A 16,699-nucleotide genomic window follows, 5' to 3' on the forward strand; every position below is an offset into this window, starting at 1 on the left:
ACAGTCGATAACGCACAAAGTTGGTCCGCCGCTGCCCTCGCCGCGGCCCCACTCAAAGGCACAAGTTTGTCACCGCGGTCACGGCACAGAGAGCGGTGTAGGTCGGTGTTGAGGACTGTGGACAGGCCGGACCCGCTGCTGTTCCGGGGGGGGGGGGAGGGAGGGAAGAGGGAGGCGACTGGGAAAGAATTATTGTCCGAGGTCAGACTCAGCGTGGGGAGTTACCGTGTAACTCCAAATGGACGAGAATAGCTCGGGCCACATATTTCGCTCGAAGGAGCTGAATTAAGTGTTGTCGACCTGCTTTGTTGTGGTAGCGTTCTCGTGATGACAACACACACAGCTAATAGAATTCAAATAGCGTGACTTATTAGTGCCGCTGGGTGGAATTATTTGCTAACGGCGAGTCAACATGTTCATCTATTAGCACCCAATGACCTGTAAGCACGACAGACAGCAAGTCAGAATCCTTGGCCCTTCCCCAGTGCCCTCTACCTTGACTATTTGCTTCGTTCCCCGCACTTGTCCTTCCCCACTGTCCCCGGCATTTCAGCACATTCCCCCGCCTCCCATCTCTGTCCTCCCCTTCACACCCATATCCGGTAGAGCCCCCCCCCCCCCGCCCCGTAACACCGGCCGCACCTCAATTCCACACGCCGATCCACTGGCTACAATATATTAACATTTGTACAAGGTACATTTTCAGCAGCTTCCACCCGCTTCATCCAATGGGAGCTGTCCGCCCGACAGGCCCGCCGTGCCGCCCGAGCCGCCCCGCTCAGCGCACGGGCGGCGGCGGCGGCGGGCCTGGCCAGCGGCTCAGGTGAGTTGGATAGACGAGAGACGGACAGACAGGGGAGGGAGGGGTCAGGACGGGACGGGGAGGAAGGGGAAGGCAAGCGCTGTCAGAGTCGGGGGCAGGCAAAAGGCACGCTGCTCGCCGGGACCACTGCCCGCGTCGCTTCCCAGCGCCAAGCGTTGGACCCGCGATACCCAGTAAAATGCATACAGAGAGTGGCAAGTGGAGTTCTCATGGGGTGGCGAGCGACACATCATCAGCGGCGCGGCGCGGCGCGGCGGCGGCGGCCGCGGCCGGACGTGAGGTCACTTCAGGTCGAGTCGCGAGCCGCCGGGGCGGGGTCAGGTCAGGTCAGGTCGGGCGGCCGGCGCACCGGCCGGCGCTACCCGCACCCTCCTGGAATGTTCAGACTGTGTCGGCGGCGCCGTCACCGCCGTCCGCACACAAACGAAAACCGGTTAAAACTGTTGCCGGGGGGCGCGCGTCACTCGGCCGGCCCGGCTCAATTATGCGACATGATTGTAGCCGAGGCGGCGCGGCGCCGGCCGCGCGCGCCCACTCCCCGCTGCGCCTCGCTGGCACCATTGTCAGGCGTTAAAACTACACTTTATACAGAGTCGGGTGGGAGTGACGGCGGCGGCCGGGACGGGCGCGCGCGGCCGGGGGCGCCGGCCGGGGGCGCCGGCCGCCTGTCATGTCTCCGTGGGTGTACCTGTGTGTGTGTGTGTGTGTGTTTGTGTGTAGGTATGTCTGTTTGTGTGTCTGTGCGCGGGACTGGCGCTACCCGGCGGCCTCTGCGACGGGAGCGCGGCGTATCACAGCGTAGTTGGACAGCTCTCTTTCTCAATCTCACAGCTCGCTGGCTCTCGCCCTCTCACACTCACACTCACACGCCCAATCACCCGGTCAGTCACTCTCGCAATCGGTTCGTCTCGTCTCGTCTCGGCTCGGCTCGACGGCGGAGGCGGCGGAGGCGGCAGCTGCGCCCCGTATATCTGTCAGTGTGTGTATTGCTGTGCTAGTGGCCGACTGATGAGCCCGCTCTCACGCTCTCTGTGGGTGGCCCGCGCTGCTCCGGAAGCCGCTCAGGCCGGTACGTGCGGCTCCGACTGCGGCGCCGCCGGCTCCGCGGCCGCCACCTTCGACGGGCTGTCGGATAAAGCGAGAACGGGCGGTTAGACACAGTGAGAACGGCCGGTTAGATACAGCGAGAAACAAAGGTCAGACATATATAGAAACTGAGGTCAGATACAGCGAGAAACAGAGATCAGACATATAGCGACAAACGGAGGTCAGACATCACAGGAAGAGCTCTGGCAATGTCGTGACTGACCTGAACACAGATGGCAGCACCACCCACAGGTGAAACGTCATGGCACGGGTCGTAAGAAAGACGCTCACCCAGTCAAGGATCGAGAATGTATCCCCAAGGCCACACGATAAAATAGGTATAGATTTGATTAGATGACTTATATTAGATGACTTATAAGTTATCTAAAAACGCAGAGATAATGAATGCATTTGTCTTTGCTAACAACTGATCTTTCTCATCAAGAGAATGTCCTGCCTCTCTCCCCAGCTATGCGTCTGGTTGTCTGCCTGTCTCTCCAGATCGCACTACATACCTGGGCAGGTCGGCGGTCCGGCTGGCGGCGGCTAGCTCGGCAGTCGGCTCCGGCTCTCCGCCCTCCTCGCCCTCGGACGCAGAGCCGTTCATCAGACCCTGCGACGTCAGGAAGCTGCCGGGAGGTCAGGTCAGAGGTCAGAAATCAGACGGAGAGGTCAGATGTCAGCAATCAGGTGGAGGGTCACAGGTTACAAGGCAGGCAACAGAGTCCCAAGTCACAACTCAGAATAAATACGGGAGTCGCAAATCAGGTCAGGCCGGGAAATCACAGATGGGTGAACATAAAAGTGTTGAGACAAGTAAACTACCAGCAGATCATAACATATGTCACGTCATAATATGCCATATGAGTGATCCCTAGTCAGATCAGATTACAAGTCAGATCAGATTATAAGGTCAGGTCAAGGGTGACAGCTAATCACGTAGTCAAAAAGTTTGTCAGGGCTGCGGGTGACTGTGAAATCAAAATGCCGCTCCAGCCTACTCCTGCCACCGAACACAGCTGCCCCGCCCGGTGGCGGACACGGCAGTCGTCAGTTACAACGGTCGTGATTTGGACTCACAGAACGCAAAGGTCACCGTCGCGCAGTGTCGTGTGGTTTACAGCCTGGAAACACGTATCCGATGGCGCCATAACGTGGTACCAGGGACGTAGTGACGAGCTAAAACCTTACGGACGCCGCCAGTCGGGGACGGAAAGTGTCCAGTTCAGGTCTAGCCTTAAATAGTCGTCATGGTGGTGTTATGTAACGATGTTCATTTAGTTCGCAGACCAGCTGTGACGGACACTGTACAGAAATGTGTCGGAAGGTGGGCGGGTAGCACTGCCAGCCGGGAGGGCTCGACTCGATATGCTTAAACTTCATATACGGCAGAGCGACACCGACCTACAAATTACTCTGCAAGGGGTTCTTGCCGGAAGTACAGTGGAATCCGCTTATCCACCTTGGTGACAAGGTGTTTTGGACTTATTAAGCGGTGGCTTTATTAACCGGAGTCAGTTATTTTCATTAAACAAGCCTGTATCGCAGCTGCACGTTCCGTTTCCCTGCAATGCAAGCGTATTGGCTTACATTCCTCATTGCCTTGCTTATTACAATCATGAAAGTGAGCAGACTAGTCTCTGTCACTGGTGGGGTCAAGGGGTCCGGAACCCCAAAACTTGACTTTAGTAATGCAGCCTTATGTATAAAAGCTGGGCCCTGTTTCACCGGTGATAGCAGCACGCCACTATCAAATTGCGCGAGCTGACGTAATGTGATGACGTCATACTGCTGACGTAAGGGGCAATTCTGGCGCACGATTGCCGCAATATTGTTTTACGTCATCAGCTAAATGTTCGAAGTTAATGTCCAAATTTTTCCTAAACCCAACTTCTTTTAAATACATCATATTGAAAAAATATATACCAAAAATATATATATACTATCATGACTGCGTAAACTCTTACTTTTAGGCTCATACGTCACTTAATGCCGCCGCCAAGGTCGCGGCAATCGTGCGCCGGAACTACCCATTACGACAACAGTATGGCGTCACGACATGACGTCAGCTCGCGAAACGTGATAGCAGCTTGCTGCTATCACCGGTGAAACAGGGCCCAGGTTTTAGAGTTGGACATGCCCCCGAACCTGCGACTGTAGTGACCGTAGTGCGGGGGCATGTCCCCCTGAAATTGACCAGCGCACACTCAGCAAAGCCGTCACAGCACGTAAGTCAACATATCCATCCACGATCACTCCCCGTCATGCCTGCAATGCCAGCGAAACAGTCGAGCGTGCCTGCTTTGAGGGAACATATTTTCTTTGAAGTGCATGTTAATTGCGCTCTTGCTAGCCCTGAACCCCTTCTGTTTTTAGAACTCCAACTGCAGCAGATCACTGCTCCAGCGCGTTTTTTTTTTAGGAGCGGGTTGGATGCAACATTTCGAATGGGGAGACGTTATTGCGGACTTCGGAACTCTTAAGTGGCTTTATTACGCGGAGTACGTGGAATTATTAAGCGGATTTAACTATAGGCATCTATGGGGAAAATCCGGGAACAGCTCAAGCGGCCACAATGAGCGACTGAATTTATTATCCGTGGATTTATTAAGCGGATTCTACTGTACATTCTCGTCATAACAGGTCACCATCTATGGGAGATAAATACATACAAGCAGGCCCAAATAGCCTTAAGACTGTGCGATGGGGCTCGTACACCAGGTAGCTTTCAGGCAGGGCAGTTGACTAACAACTGAATCTATTAACCGCTCGACTGAAATCAGAATAGCTAACCACCAGTATAACGCCTTTTGGGGCGACTAACGGAGCGAGCGAGAGGGTGAGCCTTGCACGTGCGAAATTTCGAGGGGGTACCTCCAGCTGACTTGTGCACAGCACCCAACTAACCGGTATCTAGCGATGTGCCAAATTTGAGCACAATCGGCCCAGCCGTTCTCGAGATCTAGAAGCGGCACCCTGCACGTGCGCACGTGCAAAATGGGTCCCAACTGACTTTTGCACGGCACCCTACTAACCGGTCCCCTAACCATGTGCCAAATTTGAGCGCCATCGGTCCAGCCGTTCTCGAGATCTGGAATCGACCCCTGCACGTGCGCACGTGCAGCAGCACCCCAACTCTGGCACATGGATATGCATTGCCTAGTGGGTGCCTACCTACATGCCAACTTTCAGCGCAATCGGCCAAGTAGTTACCAAGATATTGCAACAATTACAAAAGTGACACCTCTTCGTTTTGCACGTGGCACGTGCATAAGGGGTCACCTACATGCATCGGGAATAGTCCAATACTTGGTAGAAGGAATGAAGCTACCCTACAAAAATTACCGCGTGTAAATCGGTCAAGTGGTTGCTGAGATATAAGCGTCGCAGAAGCGTGACCACGGCCGGCCGGCCGGCCGGCCGCTCATACTCAGAAATTTCCGTTAATCTAAGGAAAGACTTCGCTCGCTTCGCTCGCTCCGTAATGAAGGATCTCTAACACCGAGGCGGTATTTGAACTCTAAAAACTCGAATACCTTGCTGCCGATGAGGAGCTCCTGTAATCGACTGCGCGACTGTGAGTCTGTCTCACCTGTAGTTGTCGGCCAGCTGCTCCGTCGGTTCGGAGAGCGGCGACTCCCCGCTACCGTCCCCCGCCTCGGACGTCGCCGCCGCGGACTCCGCCGTCACGGAAGACTCGTGGAAGAGCGGAGTGAAGTCGCCTCCCGTCGAGTTCAGCTCGTGCGGAGACTCTGCAGAGGACAACGAAACAAATAACGTTAAGGCCGAGTCAAAAACAATTTAAAACGTAAGACGCGTCTTTATGGAACTACCTAACTCTAGCTCAAGTTTTTCAGATCCCGCATCAAAATAAGAGAATTTAATGTAGCGCACATTGATAAGCGGGCACCGTCTCAGCTACTCATAAGCCCCTCAGTCCTCCCAGTCATCACGGAATATATAGTCTACGACACTACGATGTCGTAGACTAGATATTCCGTGCAGTCATAGTCAAGTGGCTTGTGACTGACCTGGCCGGTCGGCCGGCGGCGTCACCGGCTCCGCCACCAGCAGCTCGGGCTGCACCTCCATGGAGCCGGCGCCTGCGCTGAGCTGCAGTGACTCGGGCCGGCCGGGCGGTGCCGGCGCGTCCGACGACACCTGGCCATCCTCCTGGACGGCGCACGTGTTTGAGAACGCCGCCTCGAAGTTCGCGTGGAACGCTGAAGGCTGCTCGGTGGTCGAGCCGGTACCGGCCGAGGATTCTGTGGGAGTGGTGGGTCATGGTCCCTGCATGATCACGGACACATGATAGTATATTGGCTCGACAGTGGCAATAAAAAGACGTAATATGGGGACACGGCTCTCAGGGTAGATAGTCGGGAAATATGACCGGCATGACGGAGTTGAACTAAAATTAAAAATTCAATGAACCGTCGAGAATTGTCACAAAGCAATCGTAAGTCCTACAACTGAGTGCAGTACAGTCACAAACATCGCATGAGTCAGGCAAACGATGGCAATACCGTTCAGACCGGTAGGTTATTGCGTACACTATGCTAAGCGGCATAAGACACCATCAGGTAGTAGACAGAACCTCAGTTGGTGTCGATGTCGACATTCATTTCCGTCCGCAGCTCACCTGTGCTCTGCGGCGCTGCCGTGACCGCGTCGGACTGCGACTGGAAGGCAGGCCACTGTGCGGTCTCCGCCGCGTCTCCGGCGGCCGGCGCCGCTGCCGGGGGCGCCTCCTCCCACATATTGGTCTCCATGGCCACCTGCGGTGAGTCGGTAGCAGTAGCGGCGGCCCACGGGTCGCTCGTGTCTACCTCCATGGAGATATGCGCCGGCGCGCTGTCGTCGCCTGCGCCGCCCTCGTCCGACTCGTCGTCCTCATCCGAGCTGCTGTGGCATGGCTCCAGGCTGGCCGTGCGCCGCGCCGGCCACGGGTCCGCCTCGCTGGCGGCCGCGAACAGGTCGACCGCCGACGGCCGGCCGTCGCCGCCGGCGTCCAGAGACAGCAGGCCGACTGGAGTCACCTCGTCCGGCGACGCGCTGAGGGACGGCGGAAGACGGGGAGTGAGTGATCGGTAGTCGCCCACAACGGCCATGCATGCATGCATGCATGCATGAAGGTAGTAATGTCGCGGAGAGAAGAACAGCGAATTGAGAGGAAAATAGCCTGTGTCGAATGTAGATACGATTGGAAGCCAAAAACCTAGCGTCCGACTGCCCTGCCCCTGATATCATGTGCCCCATTTATCTGACGACTTTCCTCCCACTGACTTATCCCCAGCCCCACTAATCCGAATGTCAGCAGTCATTCCTAGCCCCACGTTCTGTACTTCAATAACCAAACGATTCTCTACTCACTGGCATAGAGTCTCGTCTTTTCCTTCAGCTGCCACGACTTATTCTCCACAAACCTGCCCAGTCCCCTCGCCCCAATACCGCTCCCACCCACCTGAGGCCGTCCCCTCACCCGATGACCGTGCTCACACCCACCTGAGGCCGTCTCCGATGTCGTTGTAGCCGTCGTCGTCGCCCAGGTCGTCGGCGCCCTGCCCGTCGGCGCCGGCCGTACTCGCGTGCAGCAGCTGGAAGTTGTGGAACGTCTGAAACCACGGCCGGGCGGCGCCGCTGTACAAAACAGCCCAGCCAACAGCGCCGCCACCTACACCTCACATAAACACGGCCGGGCGGCGCCGCTGTACAAAACAGCCCGCCGAACAGCGACGCCACCTCGCCTAACGCACACCGGCCACTCTACCCCTTCCTATGACCTAAAACATCTACTCTGTACTATTCCCTAGGACACACACTGGCTACTCTAGCCCTCCCTTGTAACACAAAACTTCTACTTTGTCTCCCTTCTCCCGTGCCAACGCTACCAAAACAGCATCCTTAAACAAAAAAATACACACGCTAATCATCCGAAAGAATCCAAACTACTTCGTACGATCGATGAGTTGTGACTCGTCGAGAGTGATAACGAATAACTGCAAGTGTTCCCGAGTGAGCCCACAGGTGCGTGTGTTCGAACAGTAGACAGCGCACAGTGCACACGTCAGGATTATTAGTGAAGAGGAGCAAGACCGGACGTGTGCTGGGTTCCCGTGTTTGAGAGGGTCTTTAGGTGGGTGGGGACGGGCACTACTCGACATCGGTGAGTGTTGTGGTAGGCTGGATCGAGGCACAGTTCGGTGTCTGAGGGGATGCCATGCCAGGCAGGGCCGAGGCGAATCACTCACCCTGAGGATGGTGGCCTGCTGAGCCTCGGTCACCTGTCGGTAGTCGGACTCGCTGGCAGTCTCCTGCTTGGTCTCCGGCAACACCGGCTGGCGGCACACACAGACAGACAGACGTCATCAGTTAAACCGCTCGGCAGCACATGGAACACGACTCGACAATAACAACCTAGCAATAGTAATAAGGAATATTCATACACAACATGGCAGCACCGCAACCATCGGGAAATACTCACCTTGTCACTATTAACTGAAATATAACAACGGTGAGCAGCTGACGTGCCCTCTCTGAACATATCAAAACTTAACGTCTTTCCCATTAATCAGAATGTCTTTATCATGCCCACACACACATTTTCGGGCAATCTTCATAATTTTGCAACACAGCCCATCGCCCCTTCCCCTCCCTCCCAGTGGGTCCCATCTGGCCCAGTGCTTCCATCATACCTTGTTCTGTTCATTGATCCTGTGCAGCTTGGCCTCCTTGAAGGCCTGCCAGCTGGCTCGTATGTCGTCGGGCAGGGCGTCCAGCTGCTCGCGCACCAGCTGCACGTTGGGCCCCTCCTCGGCCGCCGAGCACACCTTGTTGGCCATATTCACCAGGTGGCCGCAGTACGCGCGCGATGAGCGGAAACACCGCCTGTCGGGGGGGGGGGGGAGGGGGGGACGGTTACAGGCGGCAGACAGGGATGTGGGGCGGCGAGATCTTCGGACGAAGAAGACAGTGGGAGAAGACGCGAGCGTACCCGAGGACATCGCGACATTAGATGCGTAAGAGGTAGGTAGGACTGACAACGAATGATCCAACTACGTTTTGCAGTTACTTATAAGCAAATATGCATCGCAACACAGTCTGCATCCTCCTATCTTGTAACTTATCAATACGAAGTCAGTAGACACTGACATTGAAACAGATGTAGGTTGGCAAAGTGACATCTTTGGGTTTTCTCGTAACACAATTACCTTTGAAGTGTTTCCGATGGTCCATGCAAAATGAGTACAATTACCAAAAACGAGTGTCAACAAGAGCGCTAATTACATACCGTTTTTGTTCGGACGATTCGCCGTTTGTCTGAGGCTCCTCCATGCCCTGAAGTATCCTCTGCACTAGCTTTGTCTTTGTGAAAATCTGAAACACAACGGAACAATCATTAGGGTTGGCCGAATCAACACAGTGGCACCGTCGCCCGCCCGGATAGGCACCTACTCAAGCGAATTGTCATGTCCCAGAGGGGACATATGTGTGAATATAAACGAAACTGCACAAGGGATTTATTTCGGGATTAACAGAATGCACAGGGATGGCTAAACTCAGTAGTTTCATCGTCAAATCACATTCGGTACTGGTGCTAAATATTCACTGCCTCGATGCCTACTTACATGTACTAGAAGTGGGTGGCAACTCTTGCCTTCTTCACTTTCCTGTGGCTCAGCCTCTAGGATGAGCGCGATACTTTGCTCTACTTGCGAGTGAAGGAAGTTGTTTAGCGTGTACTGGAAGAACAGGTCCTGAAACCGATCCGAGAATAGTAAGCACGTGATTACAAAGACATGAAATAAGGTGAACATTCAACAACGCAAATACAACAAACGTCCCTGGTTAGCACGCAGCAGTGGTAGCCGTCGCTATACCAAATTTCAGTACGCTCGCACCAAAGCACGTGTGGCCCGCGAAGTTACGATAAATCACATGTCTAAACATATCCACGGGAGGGACGGAACACGGACGTCCTGTCACCATTGGTGTCAGATTGTACCGGATCATACCGGACCCAACTGGACTGTCAGTCGGACGCACCACGGGAATCTATACACATGAACGTAAGGGTCTTAGGGGCTGTGCGACCGATCCAAATACGAACGCAATGAGTTCTAACGCACTCGTGACTCGTCCCCCAGCTACAACTTCGTACATGGGTCTGATCGTAGGCGCACCGTTCCCGCTTGGGCTGGACCCCGGCTAAACGGCTAGATATGCGCTGTGATATGGTGGGTAAGAGCTGATGCATAAGAGCCGGTATCTGGTGCTGAATCAGTAGCCAACGACAGTCCGTATGACTGTCGAATGTCCTCGGCGGGAAAGTCCCTCAGCAGCAGCTATCAGGGCTATATCCGCCACGCCAGCCGGCCGGAGCGGACGGCACATGTGACTATAACAGTGTCGACGTACCCATACGACGTACTCCAGCAAACAAACCGACCACAGCGAGCCCAAGGACGGGAACCGCACCCACCTAGCGCAGGCTCTTACTGGTCCCGCTCCCACCAGCAGCAGGTATCCCCCCCGCAGGTCATCCCACCAGCAGCAGCTCCCAGGCTCTGACCAGCGGGTCCCCTCACCAGCAGTATGACCAGCAGCAGTCTCTCACCAGGAGCAGGTCGATGGTGCCGAGCTGCGCCAGCCGGCAGTTGACCGGGTGCCGGTTGGCGGCCAGCAGCGCCGTGGTCAGACGCGCCACCTGCAGCCGTGTGGCGCCCAGCGGCGGCTCCAGGCGGCCGCACGTGGTGGGCACGGCGGGCCGCGGCGGCGGCTCCAGCAGCAGCCGGTGACAGTCGGCCAGCCGCGGCAGCAGCGCGTCCGCCACGGCCTGCACGCTGGCCGGCTCCTCCGGCGGCACCTCCTCGTCAGCCTCGTTTTGGGCGTAGGGCGCGCCGGGCCGGCCCGTGTCCAGCAGCAGCCGCAACACCAGGAACGCGTTCACCAGGCCGGCCTCGGTGCGCGCCGGGCCCAGCACGCCGTCCAGCACCGACGACACAAACTCCGTCCTAAAGGGGGGCACAGAGACACACAGTCAGACACAGACACCGTCACCGACGACACAAACTCCGTCCTACCGGGGGCACAGAGACGCACAGTCAGACACAGACACAGATAGATATCCGTCACATACAGACACAGGGAGCTGACAGCACGCCGTCCAGCACCGACGGCACAAACTCCGTCCTACCGGGGAGCACACTGTCAGACACACGGACACCGTCACCGACAATAGAAACTCCGTCCTATGAGGCACGGACACACAGACAGCCAGAATATACGGACCACCGACAATCACAGACACAAACAACTCCACTTTCACATTTGGCTGGAATTTAATAGCCAGACTCCCAAGATAAAATTCGTAAAAGGTTCGTAAGAAATCAGGTTTTGAATGTTTGTAAGGGCGAGAGTGTGTGTAGTTCCATCACATACGTATTTCCACCGAACATTACCGTCGACCATATCAACACTGGCAGACTACGATTGTTAACATAACAAGTCCAACCATAAAGATAATTCCCACGCACACACGATTCCACGCCACACCCCAGCACGTGCCAGTCTCCTGTTAAATAACTCATCAAACATAAACGTCGGCCGTGCCATAATCGTACCCATGAGCGAAGTCCAAACACACAGGCGCCAACCGACTAGCCAGCCGAAAATTAGCACCACACACAGTCGGTCGGGGGCATAGCGTAACAAAGTTCCGGCACACGCCCTTCTCAAACGCTTTCCACTCACGTTTCGATGGTGGAGACGAGCGGGTTGGGCTCCTTCTCTCCGGGGCCGAGCTGCTGGGCCATCTGGCGCGCGCAGCTCACCACCGACATGATGACCTGTCCGGCGTTGGCCTGCCGGTCGGGGTGCTCTCCATCGGCCATCAGCTCGGCCAGCCGCTGCACCAGCCGCTGGTCGTTGAGCCACTGATGACACACGGGTGGTACAGAGGTCACCGCGGGGTCGCCAGATGGTGGTGGTGGTGGTGGTGGGAGGGGGGAGAGGTCAAGGTGGTTGGGGCCATGGTGGTTGGGGTCACGGTTGATCGGGTCACGGTATTTAAGGTCACGGTTGCTGGGATTACCGTTGCTGGCATCACGGTTGCTGGGGTCACGTTAGCTAGGGTCACGGTTGCTCGGGTCACGGTGGTTGAGGTCACGGTTACAGAGGTCACGGTGGTTGAGGTCACGGCTGCTGGGCTCATAGTCGTCAGGGTCACGGCCGTTAGGATAGCAGTTGCCGTACGATGAAAAATTGACGGCTAGATAATCAAGGCAACCAATCCTGTCGAAAAAAGCATAACAAGTTTTTTGTCGCGACATGACGTCCAAACGATTCAAACAACCTGTTTATGATTGCGGAAAGCGTGGCGCCGTGATGCCAGCACAGCCAGGCCAAAACGTTCAGTATGTATACTGAATAGCAAGTAGCTGAAGGAGAGCCGCCTTTGACCACCGGTAGCCGGCTGGGCCGTGTGGCCGACGGCCCGATTGCGATTCAGGGACATCGGGTGACGTCATATGGTGGGCCGGCGCCGACTGGATGACGTCACCCGGTGGACCGGCGCCGGTCGGGTGACGTCACCCGCCCACCGGCGCGACGCCACTGGTTTTACGACGGCGCGACAGGGGAGGCCATAAACGGTGGACGCGTGCCGGCGGGGACACCCGACCGACCCCATACGTCGGCACCGGCGGAGACTCACGGAGACACGCCCACCGGGTAGGATGGGGGGGGGGGGCACGATACACGGGAGACGGGAACAGCTCCTTTCAGGGCAGACAAAATCAATCCCTCAGGAATGCATATCTCCAGACTGTCTGACCCGGGCCAAGACGGACTTTGGTGGTGGTGGTGGGGGGGGGGGGGGGGGCGGTGTCAGCGACCACCACCCACCAAGCTAATCCACATGACGCCACGCCCACCGCCCACACCCTTCATCAGAGCAGGTTACGCCTACCGCAACCAAAACCTCACCCATAAGGCATCAAACTACGTCCACCTTCCCCTAGCCACGCTCACCCTGCCTCTCACAAAACGCTCACAGGTTACCAGGCCATGCCCAATTGCCCACCGTCCACCAGACCACGCCCACCCTGAATGCCACCAAACCACGCCCAGCTAATGACGTCTACCGCCCTGATAGAACCACACCTACCTGTTCAGCCACCCGGAAGTAGTCGCAGACCACGCCCACAGTTCACCAGGCCACGCCCACTGGCTACCATACCAGTCACAGACCACGCCCACAGTCCACCAGGCCACGCCCACTGGCTACCATACCAGTCACAGACCACGCCCACAGTCCACCAGGCCACGCCCACTGGCTACCATACCAGTCACAGACCACGCCCACCATCCACCAGGCCACGCCCACTGGCTACCATACCAGTCGCAGACCACGCCCACCATCCACCATGCCACGCCCACCGTCCATACTCACATTGAGCGCATTCTGGCGATACTCTGGCGCCTCGATGCCCGAGATGAGATTGCACGTGAGGTCCATGATTGCAGACGTGCCCAGGTGGCGCAGCACCAGGTCAATGAACGTGTCCATCGACTTGAGAAATTCTAACACCTGGAGGCAGTTGAATTGATACGAGTACCAGCTCTGGAAAAGAGAGCAAAACGGAGGTGCGTTAGAAGTTTTAGCAGAGGATCCGCCTCTTCGGTAAACTGGATTTCGGATAATTGGGTGATCACGCGCCCAAAGTAGTGTCTTCAGCATTTCCTCCCCTAATAAACAAAGCGTGAAAACAAACAGGAGGTAAACCAAATGAGAAACCAGCTCTCAAGCAAAGTCCCCGCCCTTCCGGCCTGACCCGTCCTTTCTGTCCTCCCATCTGATTAGCCTCACCGTGTTCCCGACCTGACCCGTCCGTCCCCCCACGTCTGACGTGCAGCGCCGTGCCCCCGTTTCTTACTTATCCCTCTGTTTCTCCCTCTGATCTGTTCTGCCGTGTTCCCGGTCTGACCCGCCCCTCCCCTAGTTCTAATCTGCCCGGGCCGCCGTACGATCAGCAGCGCAATGTTCCCGGTCTGACCCGTCCGTCTCCCCCTTTCTGACCTGGCCGGGCCGCCGTACGATGAGCAGCGCCAGCGTGCGGCTGAAGTAGCTGGCCAGCAGCGGGTTCAGCGGCGGCTCACACTCCAGCAGGCTGTAGAGCCGCCGCAGCAGCGGCCGCTCGCCAGCCAGCTGGTCGATAATGGCCGGCACGTTGCACGTGACGATCTCCGAGGCCATGTTGGCGTAGCGGTACTGGGAGGCCACGTCGCCGGTCGGGTCCGGCTCGGTCACCATGTGAGACACGAGCGCCATCATCACCTCGGGCTGCACCAGACTGGGGACACAGGGGATGGGTCAGTAATCAGAGGTCATGTCAGCATTTCAGATCAGAGGTGAGATCAGAGCATCAGCAATCAGAGTTGCATCAGCATCAGTTATCAGAGGTCAGAGGTCTTTCAGCATTTGACTGTGCCAGACTGGGGGTCACCAGGGGACAAACAGGTTACCAAATCTACACCAGGCTGTCGATACAGATGAACAGAGATTAGATTATCATAGGGGACATCACAAGACACCTGCAGCTGCACCCAACTTGGGGACAGATGGCAGGTCAGTACTGGCTGCAATAGACCTGGGAACATGACGCTGGTCACAACTAGTGTCAATGGATGTTAGAAAGGCCACAGGTCACCACCTGTTGCACCATACTGGGACCAGGCTTCAGCTCACAAGCCAGGTCACATTCATCCTCCCCTGAACACAGGTCCTGCTCAGCAAGGCTTGTGAAGAAGATGAACACATTTACTGTCCCATAAACCACAGCTTCAATGTGCATCATACTCACAAGTCTATCACATTGCTATTTTGAGCTTTGCATTCTTGTATGATATCCTCTTCATCCAACAATTCTTCTAATGTGACATCCTGAAATGAGGAAAGAGGGGTCAATAAAAAATGATACAAAATCATTATTATCCAGGGCAGTTTTGACCATCAATTGTGTTTAGCTCCAGAGATAATGCACCCGAATAAGGCATCTACTAAATCAACGACACAAACATAACTAAATATCAATGAACCATGAAAACATCCACAAAATGAGTATGAGAGAGAGTTTATGCTATCATACAACTCAATAGCTAGGTACCTAAGAACAGAGACTTGAAAAGCTCAGCCAGTACAAGCCATCATAATTGCAGTGCCTAAAGGGAAAAAGCTATTTGAAAAATAATGCTAAAAATAAATCAGAAGAGCCTGGTATCACTCACCTCTTTATTTAGGAGCTCAGCTACTCTTGCTGAAGGCGCAGCATGAAACTTCCAATACATTGTACGATCTGAAAAAGGAATGCCTACATACATCATTGTGTCTATTCTGATATTACAGAACTATTATAAGCAGTCCTCACTTAAGGCTGACTGATAGAAGTGGTTAGCAAAGTTGTTAGAAGTTGATGGAAGTGCTTACCCGATGTTAACAAAAGGCACCAACGGGTAATCAAAGCTTACAAATAACAATAGTCACCAAAACTGCAAACAAATGTAAAAAACAATGACCGTTTAAACAGGAGTTATAAAAAACCATTTAAGGCACATAACACCAGACATAAATATTATAAAAATTCCCACATTTCCGAATCACGTCTGCTCCATTCTCATTACAATTATGATTCAGGGAGAGAAGTTGAAAGTTTCTATGTACATGCAAACAGAAAAATAATTATTAATCTTATTTTTAAGCATCATCCCTTTTAAATCAATGAATTTCCCATTCATTCTTTGACTGAAATCTAATTATTTGAATTTAAAGTTTAAGACACATCACCATTTATCAGCTTCAAAATTACAATGCATGTTTGACATTAATAATAAATATAAATCAATAAAAATAAATCAAAATAAGAGCATAACTTTACCTAAATTCAACAGAAATCTTGTACTAAACGACGGACACGGTTATAAACTCCGTATATAAATGAATGGAAGTTTACAAAATGAACAAAGCGAGTTTATTTCGACATATGTGACGCACGTGAGTCAAATCTAAGATGGCGCAGGCAGACGTGCCAACAAAAAAGTGACTAATTCAGTCTCCTGTTTTCATTAGGACAGCCAAAAATCAGAAAATTATTTTCAATGAATCAAAGTGAACCCTAAAATGTTTAGCTATAATGGCTGTTTATAAATGAACAAAATTAGACTTTGAAAGGTACAAGGCCATCAATTTCATGAACGTACCGTCGCATGCTGAAGCACTCAGTAAATGAGTGTATTTTGGCCAAAGGCGATAGAGTCGAGTATGCAATACGAGAAAAAAAATCGCAGAGCAATAATCGTTATACAATTCGGCAGTCACTTTACGACACTGCTACTGCAGTCACGCCAGGTCCGACCCTCCGTGGCAATTCAGACATGGAAGAAATGGGCATTCCAATTTTCCGCTCTCCTCTACATCTCCACGCGTTACCCGAGGCTCCCTGGCAGCTTCCAATTTCACAACATCTCCACAATCTGTTTTCATATTTCGCTTTTCTCGGGAAATGGATGAGCAAGGCAATTCAAGTCCACATCGAATGCTGAAATATGTAGGAATGTCGAACAAGGTTACGATTTTCGGTTCCCAAAGCGCAGCATTGGATAAAATGGGCAGGCTCTCCTCAGGTAGGTATGTCCACGCAGTAGCTAATAAAAACAAAAACAAAAACACTGAAAACCTTCACTTCAAAATTCTGTGCATTTCCGAGTAGATGTCCATCAAACATTTCAGTGCAT

At 54.0% G+C, this 16,699-nt stretch overlaps 1 protein-coding gene across 4 annotated transcripts; it reads right to left on the bottom strand.

The window, feature by feature from the left end:
* Window positions 1-662: 662 nt before the first annotated feature.
* On the bottom strand, window positions 663-15,964 carry LOC122365175 (serine/threonine-protein phosphatase 6 regulatory subunit 3-like). Of its 4 annotated transcripts, none has more exons than XR_006253697.1 (18): window positions 15,844-15,964; window positions 15,197-15,264; window positions 14,773-14,852; window positions 13,989-14,262; window positions 13,362-13,532; window positions 11,663-11,844; window positions 10,527-10,923; window positions 9,538-9,666; window positions 9,201-9,286; window positions 8,605-8,797; window positions 8,161-8,247; window positions 7,415-7,506; window positions 6,552-6,964; window positions 5,941-6,174; window positions 5,502-5,661; window positions 2,425-2,538; window positions 1,489-1,948; window positions 663-1,348 (listed from the first exon to the last, which is right to left on the bottom strand). XR_006253697.1 is itself a non-coding variant. In XM_043336180.1 (17 exons), the coding sequence occupies exons 2-17, from the start codon at window positions 15,254-15,256 to the stop codon at window positions 1,885-1,887; spliced, it is 2,736 nt and encodes a 911-aa protein (XP_043192115.1). In that variant the 5' UTR covers window positions 15,257-15,264; window positions 15,844-15,964; the 3' UTR covers window positions 663-1,884. The 4 variants fall into 4 exon arrangements, 2 of the variants coding, with proteins under 2 accessions (XP_043192115.1, XP_043192106.1); XR_006253696.1 differs by having other exon boundaries at window positions 7,415-7,524; XM_043336180.1 differs by having other exon boundaries at window positions 663-1,948.
* Window positions 15,965-16,699: the final 735 nt, after the last annotated feature.

This window comes from Amphibalanus amphitrite, unplaced genomic scaffold (assembly GCF_019059575.1).
Source record: "Amphibalanus amphitrite isolate SeventyFive unplaced genomic scaffold, NRLGWU_Aamphi_draft 000028F_arrow, whole genome shotgun sequence".
Taxonomy (NCBI): Eukaryota; Metazoa; Arthropoda; class Thecostraca; order Balanomorpha; family Balanidae; genus Amphibalanus; species Amphibalanus amphitrite.

Coding starts and splice junctions, on each gene's coding strand:
- LOC122365175 (XM_043336171.1), bottom strand. CDS start 15,256: ATGTATTGGAAGTTTCATGCTGCGCCTTCAGCAAGAGTAGCTGAGCTC. Junction 9,667..10,526: donor GCACCATCGACCTGCTCCTG/GTGAGAGACTGC, acceptor GATCGGTTTCAG/GACCTGTTCTTCCAGTACAC. Junction 8,248..8,604: donor GGATCAATGAACAGAACAAG/GTATGATGGAAG, acceptor GTGTGCCGCCAG/CCGGTGTTGCCGGAGACCAA.